This window comes from Xenopus laevis, chromosome 7L (assembly GCF_017654675.1).
Source record: "Xenopus laevis strain J_2021 chromosome 7L, Xenopus_laevis_v10.1, whole genome shotgun sequence".
Lineage (NCBI taxonomy): Eukaryota > Metazoa > Chordata > Amphibia > Anura > Pipidae > Xenopus > Xenopus laevis.
In genome coordinates, this window is record NC_054383.1 from 30,069,611 (window position 1) to 30,097,414 (window position 27,804).

The 27,804-nt window shown below is 39.3% G+C and overlaps 1 protein-coding gene across 4 annotated transcripts in view; it reads right to left on the reverse strand.

The window, feature by feature from the left end:
• LOC108696168 (cartilage acidic protein 1) overlaps window positions 1-27,804 on the reverse strand; it is a 363,333-nt gene that overhangs the window by 56,026 nt on the left and 279,503 nt on the right. For all 4 annotated transcript variants that reach the window (XM_041568725.1, XM_041568726.1, XM_041568727.1 and 1 more), the window contains exons 7-8: window positions 24,934-25,079; window positions 15,328-15,464 (exon numbers count right to left, since the gene is read on the reverse strand). In XM_041568725.1, the coding sequence (XP_041424659.1) occupies window positions 15,328-15,464; window positions 24,934-25,079 (283 nt within the window). The remainder of the gene's footprint in view (window positions 1-15,327; window positions 15,465-24,933; window positions 25,080-27,804) is intronic.

Consider the following 27,804-nt stretch of genomic DNA (forward strand, 5'->3'; position numbering starts at 1 on the left):
TTATACAAAAGGCTCGCAATTACGGAAAGGCCATCTCTCGTAGATTCCACATTATTCACATTTTTTTCTGTAATAATAAATAATTAAGATATAATTAATCATAATTGGAAGCAAAACCATCCTATTGGGTTAATTAACATTTAATATTTTTTTTAGTAGACTTACTTAATGGAAATACCCGTATCTGGAAAGTGCCAGATCCCAAGCATTCTGGATAACAGGTCCCATACCAGAATTATGCACAACTATGTACTGTTTGCATGTTATCCATGTTTTTTTGTATTGGGTGCCATATTCATGTGAATTAAATGAACGTTCTAATCCCAGAGAACAGCAGCAAGTATCCGCATATATTGGCTGGCATGGGTCATAGTCAAATTTCCCAACCAGCTTGCTTAACAAATTGACTAAAATCCATTGCACACACACATACAGTATATAAATATAAATATATATATATATATATATATATATATAGAATTCCACAAAGAACCACACTCCAACTAGATGAATAAAGTCACATTTTATTGTATTCAATTTGCGTGTCCAACGTTTCGGCCCACCATCAAATTAACAGATTCGGATCAGAGTGCGGCTGCTTATGCTGAATTATATATATATATATATATATATATATATATATATATATATATATATATATATATATATATATATAGGATCCCTTATCCAGAAACCCAATATCCAGAAAGCTCCGAATTACGGAATGGCTGTCTCCCATAGACTCCATTTTATCCAAATAATCCAAATTTTTAAAAATGATTTCCTTTTTCTCTGTAATAATAAAACAGTAGCTTGTGCTCGATCCCAACTAAGATATAATTAATCCTTATTGGAAGCAAAACCAGCCTATTGGGTTTATTTAATGTTTACATGAATTTCTAGTAGACTTAAGGCATGAAGACCCAAATTACGGAAAGATCCGTTATCCGGAAAACCCCAGGTCCCGATCATTCTGGATAACAGGTCCCATACCTGTATATATATATATATATATATATATATATATATATATATATATATATATATATATATATATATGTAGCACAGGGGGGTTACCAGCACTCAGGTCTAATAGGGTTCTCCGTGCCTGGGTGCAGAATCCAAAAATCGTAATGTAGCAGAGAAGAAGGGTCACACACAGGACTTAAAAATCAATAAATGGTGTTTTATTCAGGTCTCCCTTCATTTTCATAAAACACTTATTGATTTCTAAGTCCTGTGTGTGCGGACCTTTCTTCTCTGATATATATATATAATAAGATAATTTAAATTTTCAAAAATTATTTGCCTTTCCTCTGTAAGAAGAAGATGGTACCTAGTAATTGATCCAAACTAAGATACAATTAATATGTATTGCGGGGAATACAATCCTATTGGGTTTAATTAATATTTACATTATTTTTTAGTAGGCTTAAGGTATGGAGATCCAAAGTAGATCCTGAAAACACCTTGTCCCGAGCATTCTGGAAAACAGGTTCTATACCTGATCAAGATTTTATAAGTACATGTAAGGCAAGTCACAGGGCACTAAGTATCAAAGGCGACTGCAGTGCTTTCCAATGCATTCATTTTTCGGATCTCTTTTATCCCTTTTTGTTGGTCATTTGACCTATGAGCTGAATGTTGTATATATACCAGAGAACACTACAGCTTCATTGTACTCAGCTTGAAAAAGGAACAAAAATGTTCTAAAAGCTTGCTATGATTATATCAGTTAGCCAATTAAGGTATCACCTTTATACCACTTTTGTTATTTTTTTTTTATTTCAAAAGGGTTGCCCTAGACAATTCTGCAGATTCAACACTCTGTTTACGGACTTATTTCTAAAACCTGCGCTTCCTTGTTGGTTTTCCGCAGCCGAAAGCCAGGGGTCCTAAAAGGGTTAACCTGTGTAACCGAGTGTAGCCATCACTGCGCAAGGTTCTGATAACGAGATTGTTACACAATAACTTTGTTAAGAGATACAGCATTCCTCCTCGGTTGCAAGGGACGATGCTAGCTGGGAAAATATGGTTTATATAAATAATGTTAAAACCAAGGAGAAGAAGGACATGGGGACATGAGACAGAGGGGGAAAATGACTGACTGACTGGTATATGCAATTGATGCTGGTTTCTGAAATAGAGTATATTATACAGGCTCATGTCACAATCATGAATAATAAATAAGAATGATTTCAACACAGACACCTGAAGCGTGTGGCATCTCCACAAATTACAATCACTGCAAATGTACTTATTCCAATCAGATATGCAAAAGGTTCTTATTTAAGTATAATGGGAATAGCGAAGAATATACATAGCAAAACTTTTCTCTCCGATTCAAAAACAAACAGGACAGGGACATTTGCAGGAAGACTTGTATGCATATGTGCTATTCTGTATTCTGCCCTTGCCCAGCTTTGCTATTAAGAGTTAGTGCCAATTTGTGTTTTTTCACTGGCACAGCTGCCGGCAGTCTCTGGTTATGGTATCGGTACATTTAAGGACATACACGTATAAAAAAAATAACGAAACATCCTTTAAGGAGACAGTTAAAAATAACCTGGCCTGTGTCTGTTCCTTCTTCCTGTTTAATAAGAGTATTTGCTGCTTTATAATAAGTGAGAATGTTGCTGTATAAACTGCTATCATCAGAAACACTGTATGGGAACACTGCACCATGGGGCATATAGGTACAGTATATTACAAATTATCCAGACACTGCAGAGGTTGCAGGAATATAGGGAGCCCAATGAGGCCCTGACTAATGAGCAATTTCTATAAATCTTAGAATAGGCAAACGAATCCATATTTTGGGGCCCTAAAATGAATTTGCTGTGGGTAACATCTAGTTATGCCACTGATTCTTACAATGAACTGCAGCACCCAGTATGTTTTAATCCCTGATATGTTGAAAATTACAGTCTGATAAACAGAGTAAAGTATGATTGAGCAACAGTGTTTAGCTCTCCTTCAAAAGGGTTGTTCAACATTTAAATAACTATTTAGTATGATGTAGAGAGTTATATTCTGAGACAATTTGCAAATGGTTTTCATTTTTTATTATGTATGGTTTTTGAGTTATTTAGCTTTTTATTCAGCAGCTCTCTAGTTTGCAATTTCAGCCACCTGGTTGCTAGGGTTCAAATTAAGAGACTGGAATAAGAGAGGCCCTGAATAGAAAGATGAGTAATAAATAGTGATGGGCGAATTTATTCGCCAGGCGCGAATTCGCCAGGCGCGAATTTGCGGCGAATTTGCGCGATTCGCGCCGAGCGAATAAATTCGCGAAACACCCGCAAAAATTCACGGTAAAAAACGGCCAAAAACGGGCGCCGGTGCCAAAAACGGGGACCGCCGCCGAAAAAACGGGCGCCTTTTCGCGAATTTTTCGCCGTTTCGCGAATTTCGCGAATTTTTCGGCGAAGCGAAACGGCGCAAATTCGCCCATCACTAGTAATAAAAAAAATAGCAATGACAATAAATCTGTAGCCTTACAGAGCTTTTGTTTTTATATTTAAAAGCTGGAAAGAGTCAGAAGAACTCCATAAACACAATAAGGACCAATTGAAAAGTTGCTTAGAATTGGCCATTCTATAACATACTAAAAATTAACTTCAAGGTGAGTGTACATAAAGATACATAAAGTTACACACATTTGTGTAAATACATGCCTATTGCATCCCTGATTCAAAAATTGGAACATTTAAGGCCATGTTTGAAGTATCCAGACATCTGATTATTTTTGCCAGGGTCTGTCACTTATAAATCTATTACAATTTACAGTTTTACCAAAACTGGAAATAATGTGCAGGCATTAATGAGCTAAGCATGGATGATACACTGTAATACACTAAAATACCCAGCTTTTACTGCTTCTCAGAATTTACACCATTACGTTACAGTCCAATTCAGGCAATCTGTGTTTTTCCTTTCCTGGATTTAACAGTTTCCTGGAATTTACACCGTTTTGAGCAGACCCCTGGGAAATGAAAAATCAGGGTCTACTGTATATGTGGGCACCCATTATAATAACTGCAAATGGCTATTTCAGCCTCACACATCACAGGTGCCAGTACATCACATCATTTTGAAAGTAACATAATGTCTATAAAGAAGTGAATTGTTGAGATAAGAGTGTAAAAACTGGACTGGTCTGCACAGAGCCCTGTCCTGTCTGCAGGATGAATTGGAATATCAATGCAAGCCAGGCCCAAATTGGCCAACATGAGTACCCAAACTCTAACATATGAATGGAAATGTATCCCACCAATTATGTTCCAAGGCCTAGTGGAAAAGCTTCCCAGAAAAGTAGAATCTACAAGAGAAGACCTTATATTAATACCCTTGGTTTTAGAATGAGATGTTGTACAGGTGTACAGCTGAGAGAATGAAGAAGAAGAGAAGGCCTTGCTTTAAAATGTCAGCAAATGTGGCTGACATTTGAACCACAACAATTATCAACAAGTATCAGCACAATCCATATCTCATATTAATACTCTCTCCTGTCCCAATATGGCAGCTTCTCTCTACAACGATGCCCTTTCAACAGCACTTGACTCCCTTGCACCTTCTACCACCCGTCACAGCCGGCCAGCTAAACCCCAACCCTGGCACACTAGTGTAACACGGTACCTCAGAAGATGTAGTAGATCAGCTGAGCGACGATGGAGAAAGTCACGAACTGATCCTGATTTCATCCACTTCAAATTCATGCTCTCCTGCTATAACCGAGCTCTATCATTAGCCAAAGAACAATACTTCTCTTATCTAATATCTACTATGTCCTCCAAACCACAGCAGCTGTTTGCCACATTTAACTCACTCCTATGCCCCCCTCCACCTCCTCCACCTATTAATGTTACTGCCCAAGACCTTGCTCATTTCTTTAATGAAAAAATCAATCTCATTAGGCTGAGCATACCGTCCAACAACAATCTCAGACCAACGTGCAGTCCACTCACATCTACTTTGCACTCCTTCACCCCTGCAACTCTAGATGAAGTCAGCAAACTTCTAGCCAGCTCAAAACCCACCACCTGCTCCCTTGACCCCATACCCTCTCGCCTTCTCCACCCAATCTCTGATACACTCTCTCCTGCACTTACCCACCTATTCAATCTTTCACTCTCTACTGGTACCTTTCCATCATTATACAAACAAGCACTAATCACTCCTATCCTCAAAAAACCTTCCCTTGATCCCAGCTCTCCCACTAACTATCGACCGGTCTCCCTTCTTCCATTCGCCTCCAAATTACTAGAAAGGCTTGTTTATAAATGCCTGATCCAGCATCTCACTCACAACTCCCTCCTCGACCCCTTGCAATCTGGCTTCCGCCCATCACACTCGACTGAAACTGCCCTCACCAAAGTAACCAATGATCTTCTATTGGCAAAGTCTAAAGGTCATTATTCCATTCTAATCCTACTAGATCTCTCTGCAGCCTTTGACACAGTTGACCACACACTCCTCCTTGACATTCTACACTCATCTGGCATTCGGGACACTGCTCTTTCATGGTTTACATCTTATCTGTCTGACCGTTCCTTTAAAGTTTCCTTCTCTAACTCTACTTCTACTACTTTCCCACTCTCTGTTGGAGTTCCTCAAGGCTCTGTTCTTGGCCCCCTGCTGTTCTCGCTCTATACAACTTCACTAGGAAAACTCATTCAGTCATTTGGACTTCAGTATCACCTTTATGCTGATGACACCCAACTCTACTTGTCTACTCCTGATCTTTCTAATTCTGTCCTTTCCCAAGTCACAGACTGTCTCTCTGCTGTCTCCTCCTGGATGTCACAGCGCCACCTGAAACTGAACCTTTCTAAAACAGAACTCATCATATTTCCTCCAAGATCTTCCCCTGTCCCTCAGATATCACTCACCGTAAACAACACCACCTTTCATTCCACCACACAGGCACGCTGCCTAGGAGTTATCTTAGACTCTCATCTCTCTTTTTCACCACACATTCAAACACTTGCAAAATCTTGCCGTATTCAACTGCGCAACATTGCTCGAATACGACCCTATCTCAGTTCAAAATCAACTAAAACACTGATTCAGTCTCTCATCATCTCCCGCCTTGATTACTGCAACTTACTCCTCACAGGTATTCCAACAAGTCACCTTTCACAACTCCAATCTGTTCTAAACGCGGCCGCTAGACTCATTCATCTAGCTCGCCGCTCAACATCAGCTGCTCCCATATGTATGTCCCTTCACTGGCTCCCAATCTCTTCTAGAATCAAATTCAAATTACTTACACTCACATTCAAGGCCCTTAATAATGAAACCCCTCCCTATATTTCATCTCTAATCTCCAAATACACTCCTTCACGAAACCTACGCTCTGCTTCTGATCTTCGCCTCACTTCTCCTCTGGTCACTTCTGCCCATTCTCGTCTACAAGACTTCTCTCGAGCTTCTGCTTTTCTCTGGAACTCTCTGCCACAAGCTGTCAGACTTTCTCCTTCCTTCCAAACTTTCAAGCGCTCCTTAAAGACCCATCTGTTTAAAGAGGCCTATTCGTTGTACCTTAATTAATCATTGCTGTATCAAAAATGACAAAGTGTTTATATGATCCTTTTGTCTCAATTGTACCCTAACCTTTTAGTTTGTAAACCCTATTGTACTCTGTAATCCTTGTCTGTTAGCCACCCTTTATTCCCTGTTTGCTATAACTGCAGTAAAGCACTGCGTATCTTGACAGCGCTATATAAATAAATGATGATGATGATGATGATGAAATGTGGCTGTAACATCCAGTAGAAAGAATAATCCAGTGCTTCTTACAATTACATCTAAAAAATATATTAACAGGGATAAAAGGCATCCACTAAGGCAATGCTGTCCAACTGGCAGCCCATGGTCTAATCTGTGACCCTGCCTTGTGCGGCCCCCCACATGAAAGTATGTCTGCTGTGTCTACTTACCTTGTGTAAACTTTAAAAGTTATCAGTACTGAGATTAACTGGCCTCTGTGATCACACATGTAACACCACTATTGTTCACACCATAAAGCCCTGTACTGTTCACACCTCAATCCCAAACTGAAACTGTCCATATTGTTCACGGCTCATAGGAACTACTGAAGGGGCACCAGCATTGTGTCACTGTATGTAGCACAGTATGAACTGTTCATCTTAGAGTTGTCCTGGTTATCCAGTCTCCTGCTATATTCTGCCTGCCCTATGCTCCCTGCGTGTGCCCTATTCTGCCTGTGTGTGCCATACTCTGCCTGCCCTATGCTGCCTGTGTGCGCCATACTCTGCCTGCCCTATTCTACCTGTGTGTGCCATACTCTACCTGCCCTATGCTGCCTGTGTGTGCCATACTCTGCCTGCCCTATTCTACTTGTGTGTGCCATACTCTACCTGCCCTATGCTCCCTGTATGTGCCATAATCTGCCTGCCCTGTGCTACCTGTGTGTGCCATACTCTGCATGCCCTATGCTCCCTGTATGTGCCATAATCTGCCTGCTCTGTGATACCTGTGTCTGCCATACTCTGCCTGCCCAATGCTGCCTGTGTAGAAAGAGTAGTCAGCACATGGATTCTTAATATTCTTTAGGGATGGTGCACGTTCTGCAATGGCCACTTCCCATTGGCAAACAATGTAATGCGAAATTGAACAGCACCATCGACTCTTGAAGTATTTAAAAACCTTTATTTATGCTTTTGTGGGCATCACCGCAATGCTGCCTGTGTGCCATACTCTGCCTGCCCTATGCTCACTATGTGTGTCATACTCTGACTGTCCTATGCTCCTTGTGTCTGCCATACTCTGCCTGCTCTATGCTCCTTGTGTGTGCCATACTCTGCCTGCCCTATGTTACCTAAAAGTTCTTGTGGCAACATGTGGTTTAAAAACAGGGAGTGGTCAACACTGGCTTCCAGTCCTTTCTTCTTAGCGGTGGATTTTGCCACAGTTTCCTGATAAATATTTGCCAATGACGAAACACAGAATTTTGCTGTGTATTTATGTCTGGTGAAAACATTTAGTCATCACTAGGCCCTTTAAAAAAATTAAAGTACTGTTTGTTTCAAAGTAGGTTATTTGTGGCTCAGTGGGTAGCACTGTGGGGGGGCTTTCAATTATAGTCAGTGCACTAAGGAGTTTGTACGTTCTCCGCATAGTCCCTCTAGGTACTTTGGTTTCCTCTCACAATCCAAAAACATACAGACAGGTTAATTGTTTCTTGATAAAATTGGCCTATGTGCGAATGTGATAGGGACATTAGAATATAAGCTCCACTGGGGCATATCTCTATATCTATAAAGTGCTAAATAAATGTGTCAGCGCTATATAAACAGCAGGAGAAAATACCTTTCTGGCATTCTATCAGAACGCTTTAAACTGGATGCCTTCATTTCCTTTAAAGGAGAAGGAAAGCTACGGAGGCATTTTATTGCCAATAGATTAACTGCAATAGTACAAGCTAGAATGCTATATTTATTATGTAGAATGTTTTACCATACCTGAGTAAAAAGCTCTAGAAACTCTCTGTTTGTTTAGGATAGGAGCTGCAGTATTCACATGGTGTGACATCACTTCCTGCCTGAGTCTCTCTCTGCTCTGGGCTCAGATTACAGCAGAGAAGGGAGGGGGGAGGGGGAAGAGGAGCAAACTGAGCATGCTCACGCCCGGGGCAATGAGGTTTAAGCTGAAGGCAGGAAGTCTGATACAGAAGCCAATGTGTACACAATAGAAGAAAAGAAATGCAGTGTTTCTTTTGACAGGGGACTCAGAGCAGCACTACTTTGGGGGTTTCCTGGTATATTTAGATGGACCTTTCTGATAAGGCTTACTTAGTTTTAATCTTTCCTTATCCTTTAACAATACCAAATACTATCATCCTACTAGTACTAAAAGCTGAATCTGCATGTCAAAATGATGAAATATAAAATGTATATTTGTAAATAAAAGATACATTCATATAAGCAGTGAAGCACTTAAGGGAAATCCAGGATTTGTGTGTCTAACTGATTTCATAATAACAGCATTTAAATGTTTGCACTTAACATTTGTGAGACATAACAAATAGATTTGCTAGAAGGAGTTAGCAGATGTTTGATACTATGCTACACAATACACCGTTTTCAACTTTTCCAATCACAGCCGACTGTATGCTTTTTTCCCCACATATTTGATTAAAGCAGCAAGCAATAAATGTTTAACTTAAATGGCACTAGAAATAGAAAGAAATTGGATGGTGCTAAGAACCTGCCAGCCCCTCAAGTCTTTCATTTCCTCACTGTCTGCAAAATCTCTGTCTTCATTAATATTTGAACTTGTATCACGCTGAGAATATATTTGGCTCTACAGTAAGGATCCCTGAAATACCCTATTGTATAGGTATATTCAGGCATAGGATCTGTTATATGGAAATGTGTTATCCAGAATTACGGAAAGGCCATCTCCCATAGGGTCCATTATAATCAAATAATTAAAAAAAATATTAAATGATTTCCCTTTTTCTGTAATAATAAAACAGTTCCTTGTACTAGATCCCAACTAAAATATAATTAATCCTTATTGGAAGCAAAACAATTTGATTGGGTTTAAATAATGTTTTTATTTAAGATTTTTTAGCAGACTTAAAGGCACAGTCACATCAAAAAAATGCAAGTGTTTTAATTAATAAAAATATAATGCAGTTTTGCCCTGCACTGGTAAAACTGCCGTGTTTGATTCAGAAACACTACTATTGTTTATATAAATAAGCTGCTGTGTAGCAATGGGGCAGCCATTCAAAGGAGAAAAGGCTCCGGTTACATAGCAGATAGCAGATAAGCTCTGTAGGACATAATGTTATCTGTTATCCACTATTTGACCTGTGCCATATAGACTTTTTTCAATTTCTGCCATTGCTACACAACAGCTTGTTTATATGAGCTATAGTAGTGTTTCTGAAGCAAACACGGCAGTTTTACCAGTGCAGGGCATCACTACATGATATTTTCATTACTTTAAAACATTTTACTTTCATTATTTGGTGTTGCTGTTCCTTTAAGGTATTGAGATCCAGATTACAGAAAACCCCAGGACTCTAATCCTTCTAATTGTCCTTGGCGGAGCTCAGATTACTCCCCAGCTAACCTGGGCCTCTCTCTCTCTCTGGAGTGAGCTATAACCAAAAATATCCTTACCATTGACTAGGACTACAACTGCCTAGGATCCAATCTTCTTTCACCTGCCTGCCCTCGGGAAATCCAAGAAAAAAGTTACTGCCCACTTAGCTGGCCAAAACCTTGAGGGGCTGCTTGAATAAAGGGTAACTAATCTCCTACACATGCTAAACCCTTCATACGTTCTCTGTCTGCAAACCATCCCCTCTCACACATAAACTGCCCCCTTTGTTCCTCCACTAAGATCATTTGCCCTTGGCCTGAGCCAGTGATGACCTTTTTATTGCATGGTGAAAGCTTCTGCAGGTTATACATTAACTGGAAAAATTTGCTCCAGCCTATAGGGACCCGTCAGCAGCTAGTGAGACTGCTTGGTTACTATGGATTACTAAAATATTGCACATAGTTATAATTGGACTATATGTGAAGTCATCTAATCTTTATCTGGTCTTTCCTGAACAACAACATCAAAAGAGCACTCTTGTCTTCTTAACTGTTCAGACCTGACCAGCAGGTGCCGCTGTTACAATTACAATACACAAGCAGTGTAAAAATTTATATCTTCAAATCTAGAAAAAAAGATCAATGTAAATAACAAATGTTCAAAATTTGTTTTGACGTTTTACATTTTCCTGTAAATTATTTTGTTTAAGGAGGTCCCTCTGTTACAAGGAAAACAGAATAATGCTAACTCAACATATAAATCTCCACTAAGTAATGCAAATTTCAAAAGTCAAAGTAGTAACCTCCGCTGTATGCTGGCAAATGCACGGAGTTTGTCAGGTAAAATGGGAGACCTAGAATTAATTGCATGCTCTAAAAATTGTGACATAATTGGTGTCACCGAGACCTGGTGGGATGAAACGTGACTAGATTGTGAATTTAAATGGTTACACCCTTTTTAGGCGGGACAGAGGGATAAAAAAGGGTGGAGGAGTGTATTTGTATTTAAAGCCTGAATTAAAGCCAAGCTCTAAAGAAATAACCATAGTTGGCACTGGTGAGGGTGTAGAATCACTCTGGGTAGAGATTTTGACTGGGCAAAAGGTAACAAAAAGAATTATCATTGGTGTATGCTATAAACCACCTCGTATAAGTGTCGAGTATGAAGCCCAGCTACTCTTGCAGATACAAGCGGCTTCACAGCTGGGTCAAGTTGTTGCTATGGGTGACTTCAATTATCCAGACATTGACTGGGGTAATGGGATTGCCAAGACAGCAAATGCTAGTAAGTTTGTAAATATGCTGAATGACAACTTTTTATTCCAGCTCGTTCAAGAACCTACTAAGAATAACTCACCGTTGGACCTTAGAGATATGGAAGACTTAAATTATGAGGGTAGACTGTCAAGATTGGGGTTGTTTTCTCTGGAAAAAAGGCGCTTGCGAGTGGACATGATTACACTTTACAAGTACATTAGAGGACATTATAGACAAATAGCAGGGGACCTTTTACCCATAAAGTGGATCACCGTACCAGAGGCCACCCCTTTAGACTAAAAGAAAAGAACTTTCATTTGAAGCAACGTAGGGGGTTCTTCACAGTGAGGACAGTGAGGTTGTGGAATGCACTGCCGGGTGATGTTGTGATGCTGATTCAGTTAATGACTATAAGAATGACTTGGATGATTTCTTGGACAGACATAATATCAAAGGCTATTGTGATACTAACCTCTATAGTTAGTATAGGTATGGGTATATAGAATTTAATTAAAAGTAGGGAGGGGTGTGTGTGGATGCTTGGTTTTCATTTGGAGGGGTTGAACTTGATGCACTTTGTCTTTTTTTCAACCCAATTTAACTATGTTACTATGCAACTATGTAATGGTTTCCAAGATTCATCCCATTATTCCTTAGGAAATCTGATAATGTACACACAAGAAGCATGGTTTGATTGCAGGTTCAAGAGAAAATGAATCAATTTCCAGATGAATAATATCTAATTGTTTAAACTTTTTAGGTAGAACTGATACTAAGAATAAAAACTGTTACCAAGCAAAAGTACGTCAATTTCATTTTCACGTTGCCAGCTGAAGAAGACAAGCACAATTCAACTAATTACTCAATAGAAAACAATGCAGAGCATGTAAATTAGCAGTACGGTGCTGATATAACTACTGGAGCTTCACATTTGTTATGCTAAATACATATAATTTTGCTTTGATACAATTAGTGATGCTTAAAACCATGACTTCTAATTTTTAGTTGAAATGAGAAGACATTTTGTAAGAGAAAGTTGTCCAGAAATGGTAAGGCCCATGCGTAGCAAGCAGCAGATGGCCACTTAATAAAAGAGCTCAGAACTGCTGTTTATTAGGGGACAAAAAAGATAAACATCAGAACATCCTATCAGACCTGGTCTGGAAAAGGTTAAAAGGATTTTAGCATGCCCAATGGGAAGCAGAAGATGGCACAGAAGATCCTGTCAATGCTTCAAACTAGAGTCCTGCGCGGAAGCAATTTGTTAAACCCAAACTCGACCCTCAAGTACCTTATCCGCAACCCGCTGACTATCAAGAATCAAGAAGTGCTGTCATTGTAAACCGGAAGTGACATCATCGGAAGCTAAACAGGCGTAAGTCCCCAAATACAACACTCATCTTATACATGACTTGACCATCCACCACCACATATTCTCTATCCCCCCTTAATCACAACCAACACTAAGACACTACAACACTCAACACTAATCATAAACCCCCCTACCCTACACACCACTACTGTCCCACCAGCCTACCTAACCAAACATACATCCATCATAAACATCACCCCAACCACCATCACACACAAAAACATCCCAAATCCTATCTCAACACACCACAATCTAACTCACCCCATATATCCACTCTCAAACATCCAACCACACACAACACAACAACCTCACACCTACCCAACCCCAAAATAATACAATTAAAATCCAAACTAAAATCCACTATACCCCACTACGACTTACCATTTATCCCGCTCATACTATCACAGCCATCAATGCACCCCATCTACATCACTCTAAACCATATCAGCATCACACCATTATAAACTAAGCTCTATCCATACTCCCATAAACCTCAACCTCTCCCTACACTATCCCACACAGAAACCACATTCCCTCTCGACACACTATCAAGCCCCACACACCATATCTACCTAAACCTCCTACCGAAACACAATAAGTCGCCCTCTGCAAACAAATCTCCGTCTCACCACCCTACAACATCTGTACACCCTTACACCACACACACAACCCTCACAACGACCTTAACAAAACAACCAACATCACCCACACCATCGACAAACCTAAACCAACCCACTAAACAACTAAACTAAAACAACACAAACAACATCCGTATGACAATAGCAAATCCTACCCCAAAACCACACTACCCACAACCAACCCTAACAAACCAACCAACCACAACCACCACCAAACACCTCACCACACACAGACAAGCAAACTCACGACATCAAACCATACAGAATACTCCCACCAACAAAAGCCTAACAACAGCACACCACAAACACACACAACCCACACCACGACCCCACCACAAATACAATCCACCTCACCATGCCCACAAAGCACCAAACCACACATATAACCCTCGCACCCACACACCCACACAAACAATTCACTTCACTAACACACGACCGACAGAGTATCAACCACCCCCCCCATCAACTCAATACACCCCCTGATACACCCATCAAACAACCCACCCCACCTTGTAATGCATATGTGCTGAAATGCATTGGTCTGTTTATTGTCTCTTGCTTCGGCATCGTCTGATCTACATGAATAAATTTCCTTCCTGTCTATGTATCAACGCTCTTGAAATAATAACTAAAATCCTAATTCTACAACAATGGCCTTTGAACCTTTCTCTAGTGGTACACTGATGAAACACAGCGATTGAATACACATTGTCACCTGATAACTCCATATATGATTTTTGTATTCTATATATGCTTCAATCTCATAATGCTTATTTTTTTTGTCTGAGATTTCATGCGTGTGTCTCTGTCTAGTCCTTCAATCCTGCCGTAGGCGTGATCAGAAAAAAGGAGTAAAACTTGCTACTGAGAAGTCCTGCTCAACTACCATGTCCCACTTCTTACTAGTGTATTGTCGCCACTGCTAGCCTTAGGCTGAACATTCTACTTACCCTTAAACACTTTCCATGCCTTTTGTGACACCCAAATCCTAAATGTGACAACCATAATCCTATATTCTGCCAAACTCCACTCAGAACTGAACTCAGAAATAAGGGAGAGTGGATGAGGGCTGCCATAGATCCATTTGATCTACCAGTTGTTAAAGATCTGTGTCTCTTCCTCTCACCAACCTAGCTAATAACCCTATACCTCCAATAAACTCCCATATCTAGTAAGGCTTACTCCTAACCCTGTCATGGCCTTACACCTTGTCAGTCCCTTACCCTTACACAATTTCCGTGACACCCAAATCCCAAATGTGACAACCATAATCCTATATTCTGCAAAACTCCACTCAGAACTGACCTCAGAAAAAAGGGAGAGTGGAGGAGGGTCTTTACCTCCAATAAACTCCCATATTTAGTAAGGCCTACTCCTAAGTAGGGATGCACCGAATCCACTTTTTTGGATTCAACCAAACCCCCGAACCCTTTGCAAAAGATTTGGCAGAATACTGAACCTCATGCGAACCCTAATTTGCATATGCAAATGCATATGCAAATTAGGGGTGGGAGGGGGGAAACATTTTTTACTTCCTTGTTTTGTGACAAAAAGTCACTTGATTTCCCTCCCCACCCCTAATTTACATATGCAAATTAGGATTCAGATTCAGTTCAGTCCAGGCAGAAGGATTCGGCCGAAACCAAATCCTGCTGAAAAAGGCCGAATCCTGGCCAAATCCCGAACCGAATCCTGGATTCGGTGCATCCCTACTCCTAAGCCTGTCATGGCCTTTCACCTTGGTCAGTCCCTGGGGCTCATTGGAAATAGGGCAGATGTGAATATTTAGTTTAGCTTAACTGATTTAAGTTAGATTTCATGGAATATAAAAAGGTGCAAAGTCAGACTACAGTCAATCATAAAAAATTTTTATACTTAGCAACCCAGTTCCTCTTACATTTCTATACTGTAATAATAATTAATACAACTGAAGTGCCCCAATTTCAACTTTTTTTTATTAAAGAAATAAATGCTGTATTACCTGAACATACGGTTTGCAGATGGCCCCCGATAAGCAATGTTATTGAAAAAGACTTCCAGTTCTTGATCATTATCAAAGTCAGCAGCAATGACCGTGCGTATAGGCGATGGCATGGAGAACTTCTGCGTTGCAATATCCTGATAGAATACAAAAAACACCACATAGTCAAACAATCATAACCTAATGACAACACAAGGGAATATTCTCCAGTCAGAGCAATGGATTCAAAGTGGCCAGAACACAAGGTTAGACAATATAAACTGCATATACAGAATACACACAAGAAATGACTTGCTTCAGCTCAGGCAACATCCATTGGGAACCAAGGCAAAACACATGTTTTATTACTATTAATGGTGAGGCTATGATTAGAGTTCAAAAAGCTAGCCTCCAAAAAGGCATCTGCCAGTCACAGAAAACATGTTGAGAGTGTTCAACTGAATAAATGGAATAAGCTACACATTCAGATTTTTCCTGTTTATAAAAACCTACATTTCCATTATAATAGAAAAAGGAAACATCTTATAGCCTAGTAGTTTCCATCGGAGACACATGACTATAATGCTGAATGCACTGAAATCTATAAAGTAACACTTAAGCAGTGAGACATCGTATTGCTGTAGCCCTAGTTATTACATATCAATCCCCATGTGCTTTCTTATTTATTTTTTGACAGCATATTTTTATGAGATTATTTTCTGTTGGAAGTTAGGTCTAACACCTGCATACTTCATGTCTGGATAAATAAAAAAAATAAATTGCAATGCAATTTTAGAGCAGCATATCCAATTCAACAAAAATAATATTTTTTTTAGACATTCCATGATTATCTTCACCAAAGGAAATAGCTAGCCAAAATAGTGTAGCTTGAAATAAATGCACAGGTTACAGGACTGGAGCACAGAGCTATACTAGTGACCACTGCCCTTGTTCTGCACACAGTATAGAGCCAAGGTAGGAAACATGCTCAAAAACACATATTCACCTCTTAAAGGACAAGGTAATACAATTCACTTGGAGCGCAAATATGGTAAGCACATCCCAGTGAATTCAATCAAAGAATTTAACGTTTTTCACCAGGGCCTTTTAGGAAAAAATGGGGAAAAGTAGAGCCATATTGTCATCTTTCCTACCTTCCCCAGGCAATTGTAGCACAGATGGAGTAAAATGCAACAAAGTTTCTCTAATTTGCAGATGTAAGTCTAAGATGGAGGACTCTGGGAAGGGAGTATGGCTGTGGGACAGCAGGTATCGTAGGGAGAGATGGTGCCTATAGTAACAGTGGGATAATATTCTCTGGGAAGGGAGTGTGACTGTGGGATAGCAGGTATAGTAGGGAGAGATGGTGCCTATAGTAACAGTGGATAATAGTCTCTGCGAAGGGAGTGTGACTGTGGGATAGCAGGTATAGTAGGGAGAGATGGTGTCTATAGTAACAGTGGGATAATAGTCTCTGGGAAGGGAGTGTGACTGTGGGATAGCAGGTATAGTAGGGAGAGATGGTGTCTATAGTAACAGTGGGATAATAGTCTCTGGGAAGGGAGTGTGACTGTGGGATAGCAGGTATAGTAGGGAGAGATGGTGTCTATAGTAACAGTGGGATAATAGTCTCTGGGAAGGGAGTGTGACTGTGGGATAGCAGGTATAGTAGGGAGAGATGGTGCCTATAGTAGCAGTGGGATAATAGTCTCTGGGAAGGGAGTGTGACTGTGGGATAGCAGGTATAGTAGGGAGAGATGGTGTCTATAGTAACAGTGGGATAATAGTCTCTGGGAAGGGAGTGTGACTGTGGGATAGCAGGTATAGTAGGGAGAGATGGTGTCTATAGTAACAGTGGGATAATAGTCTCTGGGAAAGGACTGTGACTGTGGGATAGCAGGTATAGTAGGGAGAGATGGTGCCTATAGTATCAGTGGGAAAATAGCCTTGGGGAAGGACTGTAGTTAAACAATAGAATTAGGGAGAGATGTTGTCCATAGTAGTAATAGTAATGATACTATACGTCGCAATTTGAAAAATGGAAAGAGGGACAAAAAGTTCTGCCTGAAAAGCAGCATGGCAAAACATTTTTGACCATGCCCATTTAATGGTCACACCCCCTAAATACCACATCCATTTGACAAAATTTGGCAGGTTTTGGACAGTTTAAACACATATCTGGTGGATTTAGGGGCCATGCTTTATGTGTTATTACAGATTTGCTAATGAAGGTGAACTTGCCCTTTTAAGCTGCAAGTCTCAGTTCTCCCAAGTATTCTGGTCTCTCTGCCAAAATCCTCTTATTTAATTTTCAGAAACATTGTATCTTTTTGTATCAGTGCAGGAGTCTAATGAGAAACTTGGGAGATTTCAGTAAGAAACCCGGGACTGCAGACTGAAAATCAAAATCAGGACTGTCCCACTGAAAACGGGACAGTTGGTAGGTATGGAGATACAAGTATTTGGGACAGCCTCAGTCCCTTCCCAGAAGCTATTATCCCCACTATTGTCACCAGCACAAATTCATTACCACTGTAGGCTCCAACTCACAGTTTTATTAAGGTGCCTGTAGCTTTCGGCAAGATTTGAAGTCGCGAATTTTTCAACGAAATGGCAAAAAATCCGCGAAACGGTGGCAGCATCTCGTTTTTGACACCGGCATCCATTTTTTTTGAAGGTGGCGAATTTTTGCCTCAGTTTCGCCAATATATTCGCCAGAGGCGCATCACGGGTATTCACCGTGAATTTGCGCCTGGCGAATAAATTCGCCCATCACTAAATGTAGTACAATGTTATGTATCCATACTGCATGTCACTTTATTTATGGGAGAGAGGAAAGACCAGAAACATGACAGCTGCATCTATTTAATGGAAACACTCAGTTAGAGAATTATCTAATTAATAAAGCTCCCTGAAGTTACAATTGGCATCAGTTTTCTCCATATATCTACTGAGTGGGAAGTTGTTTTGTAAGAAATAATTGCCCGTTTCTCTTGATAATTGTTTTATTGAGTTATCAACATTGTACAATAGATGTTAATTTAGCGCACAGGGTTTGCTAATTTCAGCAAAGCAATAGGAAAGTGCAGACATTTTCACACTTTTTATTTTACAGCTGCCATGTTTGTCAAAGTCAAGAGGAACTATGGAGTGGAAATGTAGTCCTACTCCATGTCTACATAAAAGATCCACAAAGAATTTTTAGCATAAAGAATGGCACATTTACGTTTGCAAAGGCTTTTGTTTTTCCTTTCAGCATGAATTTATTTATTATTTTTAGATCTGAAACTGGGTATACAGTATTATTCAATGTTAAACGATTTTTAATGAGCTGTGCAAGAAAACATCAATATGCACCGTTTAGAAAGTGAATATTTAATTATTAATATTTGTAAATACACCCTTTCAATACCAGGTGGTTTTTAATATCAGGGAGCACTGGTTGCCAAGCAAATTTTAACATGTGAGTTCTTTTACATTAGGGGCATATCCTGCAAGCAAGTTCTAGTTGGCCTAGGTAAACAAGATATGACTTTTTCAGAAAAAAATGAAGATTTCTAAATCCTCTAATTCCTCTTCTTTCACCAGCTTTCTAAATACAAATTCAGCAACACAACAATCAAATGTAAAGTAGAATTTCTCAAATATAAGAGCCAGTCTATTTCTGAGTAAACCAATATGACACATACATATGGTACCAAAAATTGACTGTATGATTCTTAGAGGTCCCAAAATATAAACTAAATGTCCCCCATATGTGCAGTAACCCATATTTAAATAATAAGATGTTTGCTTTACAAAGATGAGCTAATTTGTTGCTATGAGTTACTGCACCTGGAGAAACTTGGAGGCAGATGTATTAATCGTCATGCTCGTGCTTTGCCATGATTATAAGAAATCTTTCAAACCAGAATAAATATAAAAAACTAGCCACCAAAAACCTGCTGAGATTAAGGTTTTGGAAACTGCAGTGAAAAACATCATTGGGAAAAACTTACAATCAAATTTTTACATGATTTACACAAGTCACACTTGAAAGCAAAAACAGAAAAAAATACAAATCTGCCCCAAGTATTATGCCAGATAAATGCATGAATTCCAAAGTTTAGCTTCAGTATTTCTATAATTACTCAACAACATTGCATATATAGTAGAAACTCCAAAATACAAATAGTGAACAATTGTTTTTATGGGTCACACTTTGGACCCTGCAAACAAAAATATACAGAATTACAGGAATGTCATCTCCCACAGACTTCATTTTAACCAAATAACTCAAATTTCAATTCAAAGAAATTCCAAGATCCATCATCCAGAAGATCCCACATCCTGAGCATTCTAAAAAATGGGTCACATACCTGTACTGTATACTAAAAAGAATATGAAATATATCTGTTTAGCATGACTTGTTAAATGTAAATTCACAACTGTTTATTATTATGTAGCATCAGTGTTTTAATAGTTAATTAGGGTTGAAAAAAAAACACGTTCAACCCCTCTAAACGAGGCTATACAGATCTAAACACTCACATATATATCTTGATCTTGAGATCACTATATTCTAGAAGTCATCCAAGCCACTCATAAAGGCATTTACATCAATGTTGTCACAAGTGGGGTATCAATTTGTGCCCTCCCCATTGGTTAAACATGCACAGGTCTCTTTAGGAGACTTTACATTCTCATCGCCTGGTGATGCCTGACACTGTTCTGTTGTTTTATAGAGAATAATATACAGTAAAAGCTGTGTTAAATGCAGTCTACGTAATGGCATGGTTGAGGTTAATAATACATTTAATAAAGCTTTGTCTGACCTTCACCCACAAAAGGACAAATAGCAAATGGCACCTCCCCAGTGCCAAAGGAGTTAAGCTAGTGGGACATCCTTATCCATGGCCTTTCTACTCACAGTCCATAAATTCTCCCATATAAATAAATTGTAGTTTCTTACAAGCCCCTCTATTATTTCATATCTGATGCTGCTTTAAACCCTTCAGAAAGAAAACAGGACAAAATCATTTAAACCAAAGCCATTCAAAAACTGATGGGATGTGAAATAATAGAGCTTTTTGCACCAGAACTCCCTTCTCCATATTTAACCTTCACATGGGCTGTTAACCACCCTGGGAAGAGGTAATTGCCAAGTAGAGCTACAACAGTTAATTAAATGTGCTTTGGAAAGCTCTCTTTAAGGAGGAAGTAAAACAAGTCTCCGTGAAGAGGAAGCCGGAACATGCTACAAGGCTAATGGTCTTTGTACAGCCGTGTGGTAATTGCCCCGCCAATGAATAGATTCATCTTAGCGAAGAGTTTCTCTGTTTTATTTCACAAACTTTAATGTCTGATAATCTTCTCGAGATCCGTCTTTGATAAGGGACTATGACAAGCTTTTGCTGGACTTTCCACTTAGTAGGTACTCCAGAACTAATTGTTCCATAATTGAAATTATAAGGAGCCATTTATAACAAAGCTTTCCTTACATGAATCTTCCGTTATATCGACAATAAAGGAAAGGCAAAGCTTATTGTGTTCATGAAACATTTGTTCTCTGGTCTTTGCAATGCACTAATGGGAAGGGGCCTCCATCATGCTTTGTTCAGTAGATACTCCATAAACAATAGGACCCCTAGATAAAATCTCCTTCTCATACAGAATATACAGTATTATATATCAGAAAAAAATCAGATGGCACTCAAAACTGCAGATGCACCGAATCCACTATTTTGGATTCAGCTGAACCCCTGAATCCTTTGCTCGGTCGAATACCGATCTGTATCCGAATCCTAATGATAAACTGGAAATGGGAAACTAACTCAGTTTAGTAACGTGCAGTCGATTACTTCCTTTGCAACAAAAGGTCACACAATTTCCCTACCTGCCCCTAATTTGCATATGCAAATTCAAAATTCGGTTTGAATCCGAATCCTGCTGAAAAAGGCCAAATCCTGTCCGAATCCCGAACCGAATCCTGGATTCGGTGCATCCCTACTCACAACAGCAAAAGGGGTTATTTATTATAGGTCGAATTTTACAGCTTTATTAGCTTTTCAAGACCTTGAATGAACTTGAATAAACTCACAACTAGAACGGTTTCTAATTTACGAAAAAACTCGAATGTAAAAAACTATAACCAGTGTTGTCACGGTGAAAAACTTCAATACTCATATTTTGGCGGAAAAAAACTCGAATTGCTTGAGAATTGCACAAAGACAGTTTTAACTTTTAAATTGCAAAGCTTTTATTAAGAAATTACTTACCGATTCTCTGCATGTGCTCCTCTTCAGAAACGGCGACAGGGCGACGATCCATCGTGCGGCTCTCGATCTCCCCTCCCTGGCTATCTTCTATAGAAGGCAGGGAGGAGAAATCGAGCGCCGCACAATGGATCGTTGCCCTGCTTTATTATAAAGCACTAAAGCTTATATATTTCCTTCTTTACCCCAATAAACATGAGATAATGAGTTCTATATAAACAAATCACCTCCGTAAACTGAAGCCTTTGTAATAAGGAGCAGTTCGTTATACCGAAGGCTTCTCTATGAACTGCTAATTTGTTTTATCAGCTTGGCATTACAGGAAGTTGGAGGTGAAAGTGTTTTTTATTACCCTTATAGGGTTAATTTACTGATAGATGGGCAAGGAGCAAAGTGCAAAAAAACTGGTGCAAGCCAGGGTACAGTTTGCACCCTGCCCCACTATCAGAGTTTAAGGATGTAGGTCCTGGTTCAAGAATGGAACCTACAGATCTGCACTGTCCCCATGAATATATCACTGCCTGTTTATGGCAGCACTGCCTTGAAAAATGTAAGGGGGAAAGGCACATTAGCATCTGTTCTTCCTTAATCATCTGCTAACTTGAGTATCATTCATACAAGGACATGGCTGCCTTGTACCATAGTGCTGGATTTTTTAAGGTGCAGACCAGAGCATGACCAAGGGCACAAATGCCCCTTGTAAATAACCCCACTTTGGTCACAGTCTGTTTTCTCCAAGTTATGTACTAAATATTAATCAAGAAAATATTTTACAGAAACCATGTGTTACATAAAAATAAAACATTGACAAAACACAGGACATTTTTTAAACAATGAAGCTTCCTTGTAGCATCCCATGGCCAATAACACAAAGGAAATTACAATTGTATGTACTGGTATGTCTTCCTCTTCTGCGGGTGCTTTCTATACCCTATTAATCTCTTCCACCTTTCGAAGTTTGTTTTTCCTTTACGCCATTTATTTTTTACTATATGCCTTCCAATCTAAGGGCTTTTTGTTGTGCTCAGCACTTCTTGGAATTGTTTTCTTGAAAGGCCTGTATCTCATCGAAGAGAAAAAAAGAAGAGTACAACCAGTTGTAAATCCTCAATTAGGCCCCCAGACCATAAAAAACCCCTCTGTTTACCAAGGATGATGATAACATTAATTGAAGTGCAAGCGATGGAAAAAGCAGAATTTATTCAAAGCTAATTTTAGAGACAAGTAACATAGCGAGATCCATCTTCACTCGGCAACTGATAATAGTATCAGCAAATCATTATTTTTTCAGCTGCTGGTGTAGCAGTTCCCTGCCATTTACTATCATTATTTGTTTTGAGAAATACTGGCTTTTTATTAAAGACCAGCTCTATGGAAAATATAAACAGATATATCACATATTCCTATCCAGTGTGTGCATAATCTTTTGGCAAATCCTCCAAAATATGTTTGTTTATCTCCTACTTTAAATGCAAACATCTGAAAACTGTTGTACAAACAGACCCATCAGTGAGATAATTCCACAATAATGGCAATATTTGCTGCAAGTCTATGCTGGTCAAATATACCAAGGAAAACAAATATATTTGAGCAAATGCTTTGGCTCCTACAACATTTTTTATTTAGACTGCTGGCACATGTTGCACTTCTTAGTCTGGTGCCCTTTGGCTGGCTCAAAAGTGCCACAATCTGCCTCCTATGGCTCCCATTGTACACTTCGAAGATGTCCAGTACAGGTGATTTTCAGTCTGAAAACACTCAAAACAGAGATTATGTACTGTACTATTTGTTTATTTATTTGCATTCCTAGAAATGCAGGAGTTTAGCTTAGGGTTGCCACCTTCTTTGGAGTGGCAGGCCGGGGCTGGTCCAATGGCATCAGGGGTGGTCCCGGTGATGTTGGGGGCAGGTAGATGATGTTAGAGGGTGGGCACCAGCCCAGGGGATGTCCCTGACATCGGGGGCAGGGGTTATGACATGGTAATAGCCTACTGGCTGATGGCCTGCACCAATAATTTTAAAGCCCTGTCCAGATTTCCTAATTTTGAAATCCAGACAGGCAGTTTTCACCTGGACAGTTCTCCCCCAAACCAGGGTGTCCAGGTGAAAACTTGACAGGTGCCAACCGTAGTGTAGCAACAGGAGTTGCAGAGAGCCCATATGCACATTGCATCTTTTAACATTATTGGAAAAACATCAATGTTAGCAGTCCATTGCACAATGCAATGCACAGGCATTAAGAGATATGGGTAGATAGAAGGGGTGGTCATTATAACATATTTGTTTAGACAGGGATTTAAGGTGTTTAAGTAGGGGTCCCAATCTTGATCCCAATAGCCCTGGAAAAATAGTAGGGGTCACTTGGACAACCTACTAGCCCCTACATACCCGATATTTTGAAAGCTTTGAATTACAAGAAGTCCATCTCCCATAGACTCCATTTTAAGAAGATAATTTAAATTTTTAAGAGTGATTTCCCTTTTCTCTGTAATAGTAAAACAGTGCCTTGTACTTGATGGCGACTAAGCTGAATGGAACCGGATTTGTGGCAAAACAATCCTATTGGGTTTATTTCATGTCTAAATGATTTTTAGTAAGGTATGGTGATTCAAATTACAGGAAGATCAATAACCCGGAAAACCCCTGGTCCCAAGCATTCAGGATAATAGATCCTATTCATGTACATAAGCTTTATGTATCACACATATATATCACGTACATCTACAAAGGCAGCATCGGAGGCAACTCAGAAATAAATGCTAAGGCTGTTATGGTTGACTTAATTGTTATAATATTATTAACTCTGCAACAGCACACCATACAATTCACAATGTCAGTGCTTAATCCATTATTTATGCACAAGTTATTCCTAAGTGTTATTATTAAAGTGTCTTAAAGCAATGGCCCCACCTAACCCCTGGTACATAATTCTACTGGAGAGAAAAATGAGAAGAGAGAACAGTAAAATAGCCAAGGAACTGAATTTCAGAATATATTTTAATAGAAGACATTTCCTCTGGATCTAATAAAAACATTTTTTACATGCAAATGTTCAATTTCATTATGCCCATGTACTCCTTCGCACGTCTATTCTGAGTGGTATGCCTGGAGCTGCTACGTAGGAGTTTCCAAGGAATGTAGGAACTCAGTGAACGAATTTCTCAAATAATTTCACTTTTACATCCAAGTAATGATTATACCATTAGCAAGGAAAGAAGGAAAGCTCTGTATGTCCTTCAGCTTTCCTTTTGATCAACAGGCTGACCCTCTGACCCCTCACTGTTGCAATAACGGACACTTTTAATGACTAATAATTGTGCTGACCATCATCTAAAAATATCTTTTAAGTCATCTTTTGTAGCTTTATGCTTACCCGAAAGCGAACCTTTCCGTTAGTATGCATCTGTAAGAAGAGACGATGGGGTCCATTCCAGTTTCCGTACACAATATCTACTTTTCCATCTCTATTAAAATCAGCAAGGGCTACGCCTCGTCCATGTTGATAAACATCATCCACCCCTGTAAAAGAAATTAAAAAAAAGAATAAAACACATTAAAGCCAATTGCTTGAAAATATACCATAAGAATATATTGCTGAATGCTGTACATAGGGAGCTCTGTGATCCCTTTAGATCTGGGGTCGCCAACCTTTTTTTTTTAACGGTGAGCAACATTCAAATGTAAACAAAAAACCGGGATCAATACAAGCAGGAAATAGTTCCAGGAAGTGCCAAATAAGGACTGTGTTTGGTTATTTGGGAACCCCTTTGTGGACTGGCAGCCCACAGGAGGCTCTGTTTGGCAGTACTCTTGTTTTTTATACATCCAAAACTTGTCTCCAAGCTAGGAATTCAAAAATAAGCACCTGCTTTGAGGCCACTGGGAGCAACATCCAAGGGTTTGGTGAGTAACATGTAGCTCACAAGCCACTGGTTTGAGAACACTGATTAAATCATTACACCACTGGTGTTTACCAAATATAAAAATGATGTGTAAAGTAAAAACCTTGCAAAACGAAACAAAATAAAGGCTCACATCAGCTGACAAACATACAGAAATATAACAAAGAACAGAAACATAAAAGAAGCAGCAATCAATAGAAATGTAGAAGTTAAAGAAGCGTTACAGTGTCCTGCATTGAGTCAAACCTACAGTAAAGTCACCTGCTGTTAAGTATGGAAGAAAAAGAAAACCAGTAATAAATGTCACAATATAAGACTGTTAAGATTATTAATTAATACAGATAATAGATGGCAGCACAGAAACCAGTGCAATTAGCATCAAAATGTAATAATCAGCCCTGTATCATCAGCTTATGTTACAGGATAACCTCATTTTCTGCTTGATAATTTGTAACAACCCCTAAGCTTAGCTTCTCAACAGCTGCTCAGAGCCCACTGAGCATGTGAGTGTCACAGACACTTTCCAAGATGGTGACCCCCTGTGACAAGTTTGAAGTCCTGGATCATTGCTGCTATTGAGAAGCTGAAACGTTAAGCTGGTGCAATAAGTTCATTAAATATTACATTTTTAGCCATTTTCATGTTTAGGGTTTCGTTCTCATTTAATGACTCTCTACTATATATATATATATATGTAGCACAATAAAGTGCATGCAGGGGCGTAACTATAGAGGAAGCAGACCCTGCGGTTGCAGAGGGGCCCAGGAGGTGTAGGGGCCCCATGAGGCCCTAATTCATATACAGTTTCAATAAATATTAGTAAAACAAGTCAACCTCTAGACATTTTGGGGGCCTGAAAAATAATGTGGGGCCCAGAAATATCTAGTTACACCACTGAGTGCATGTCTAAGTAAAGTCTATATAAATGTATTTGTCCTTCGTGATTTCATCTTCTGAGTTAGTGCTGTCTCTCACTTCTATATAATTGCCTGTGTGCCATGCTTTGAACTCCCAGCAGCATATCTAGCTAGATTTTTGGATAGTAGATAATATTGAGCTTGCTCAGCTCTGACTAAATGGAGGTGCTTGCTTTCCATTTAAAACAGTGACCCATTCAGCTTAGGCAGCATTTAATGTCATTGAAGCTAACAGGACTTGAGTCATGCACAGTCATTATTAGTGTCACATCAGACTATTGTATGACAGTGGCAATATAGCAAAAACCAATATATTGACTCTGGCAGATAAGAAATGCATAGGCCTCCAGTAGTAGGGTTTGTTACAAAAAAATCAAAACATTTAAGTGTACTTAACGTGGCAAAATAATGGAAAAATACAGCATATCTATTTTGTTCTACCTTTATTGCTCTTAAACTACACAAGCAACTATTTACAATAGGGCCAGAACTAGGGGTAAGTAGACAAGGCTCCTGCCATTTGGTACAACCCCACTGGGGGTCCAGTTTGCTGCTTTTGTCCTTATTTTAAGGCTTACATCACATTTTGTTTTAAGATGCACTCTATCTCTTACAGGAGCCTGCCAAAAGGTGCTGCTCTTAAGTATGTTAAAAGGGTGCTGCTCCTAAGCAATTTTGAAATCTTCAGATTAAACTGCCACCCCCACACAATGCTTATTCATGGAGCAAGAGTCTTGTTTCTCACCCTGGCCTTTATGCCTTGCAGCCATATAAAAAACAAGCTCTCCCACTCTATAATTTAACAGTGCCGGGGCAGAAGTTCAGTCTAAATATTATTTATAAGCAGCATGGCTCATGGAAGAGGGTAAATGCAGGGAAGAACAGCACAGGTAGAATCAGAACTCAGAACTGTAAATGTGGGGTGGGTAGAGAATGGTTATTTTTTAATGGAAATGAAGATTATAGGAAAGCTATATGTTTTTTTTCCCTTTAAAGGTATTGTTCAGCATAACAATAAAAACTGGGTAAATAGATGGGCTGTGCAAAATAAAAAAAAATCAATATTGTCAGTTAGCCAAAAATGTAATGTTTAAAGGCTGGAGTGACTGGATGTGTAACATAATATCCAGAACATTACTTCTGCTTTTCAGCTCTTTTGGTTTCCGCTGATTGGTTACCAGACAGTAACCAATCAGAGACTTGAGGGGGTGACATGGATCATAACTGTTGCTTTTGAATCTGAGCTGCATGCTGAGGATCAATTGCAAACTCACTGAACAGTTACTGTATGTCCCATGTGGCCCTCCATAACTCAGAGTTAGAGAGCTGAAAAGCAGGAAGTTGTGTTCTGTTCTGTTATATTAGACATCCTCTCACTCCAGCCTTTACAGATTACATTTTTGGCTAACTAACTATATTAGAAAT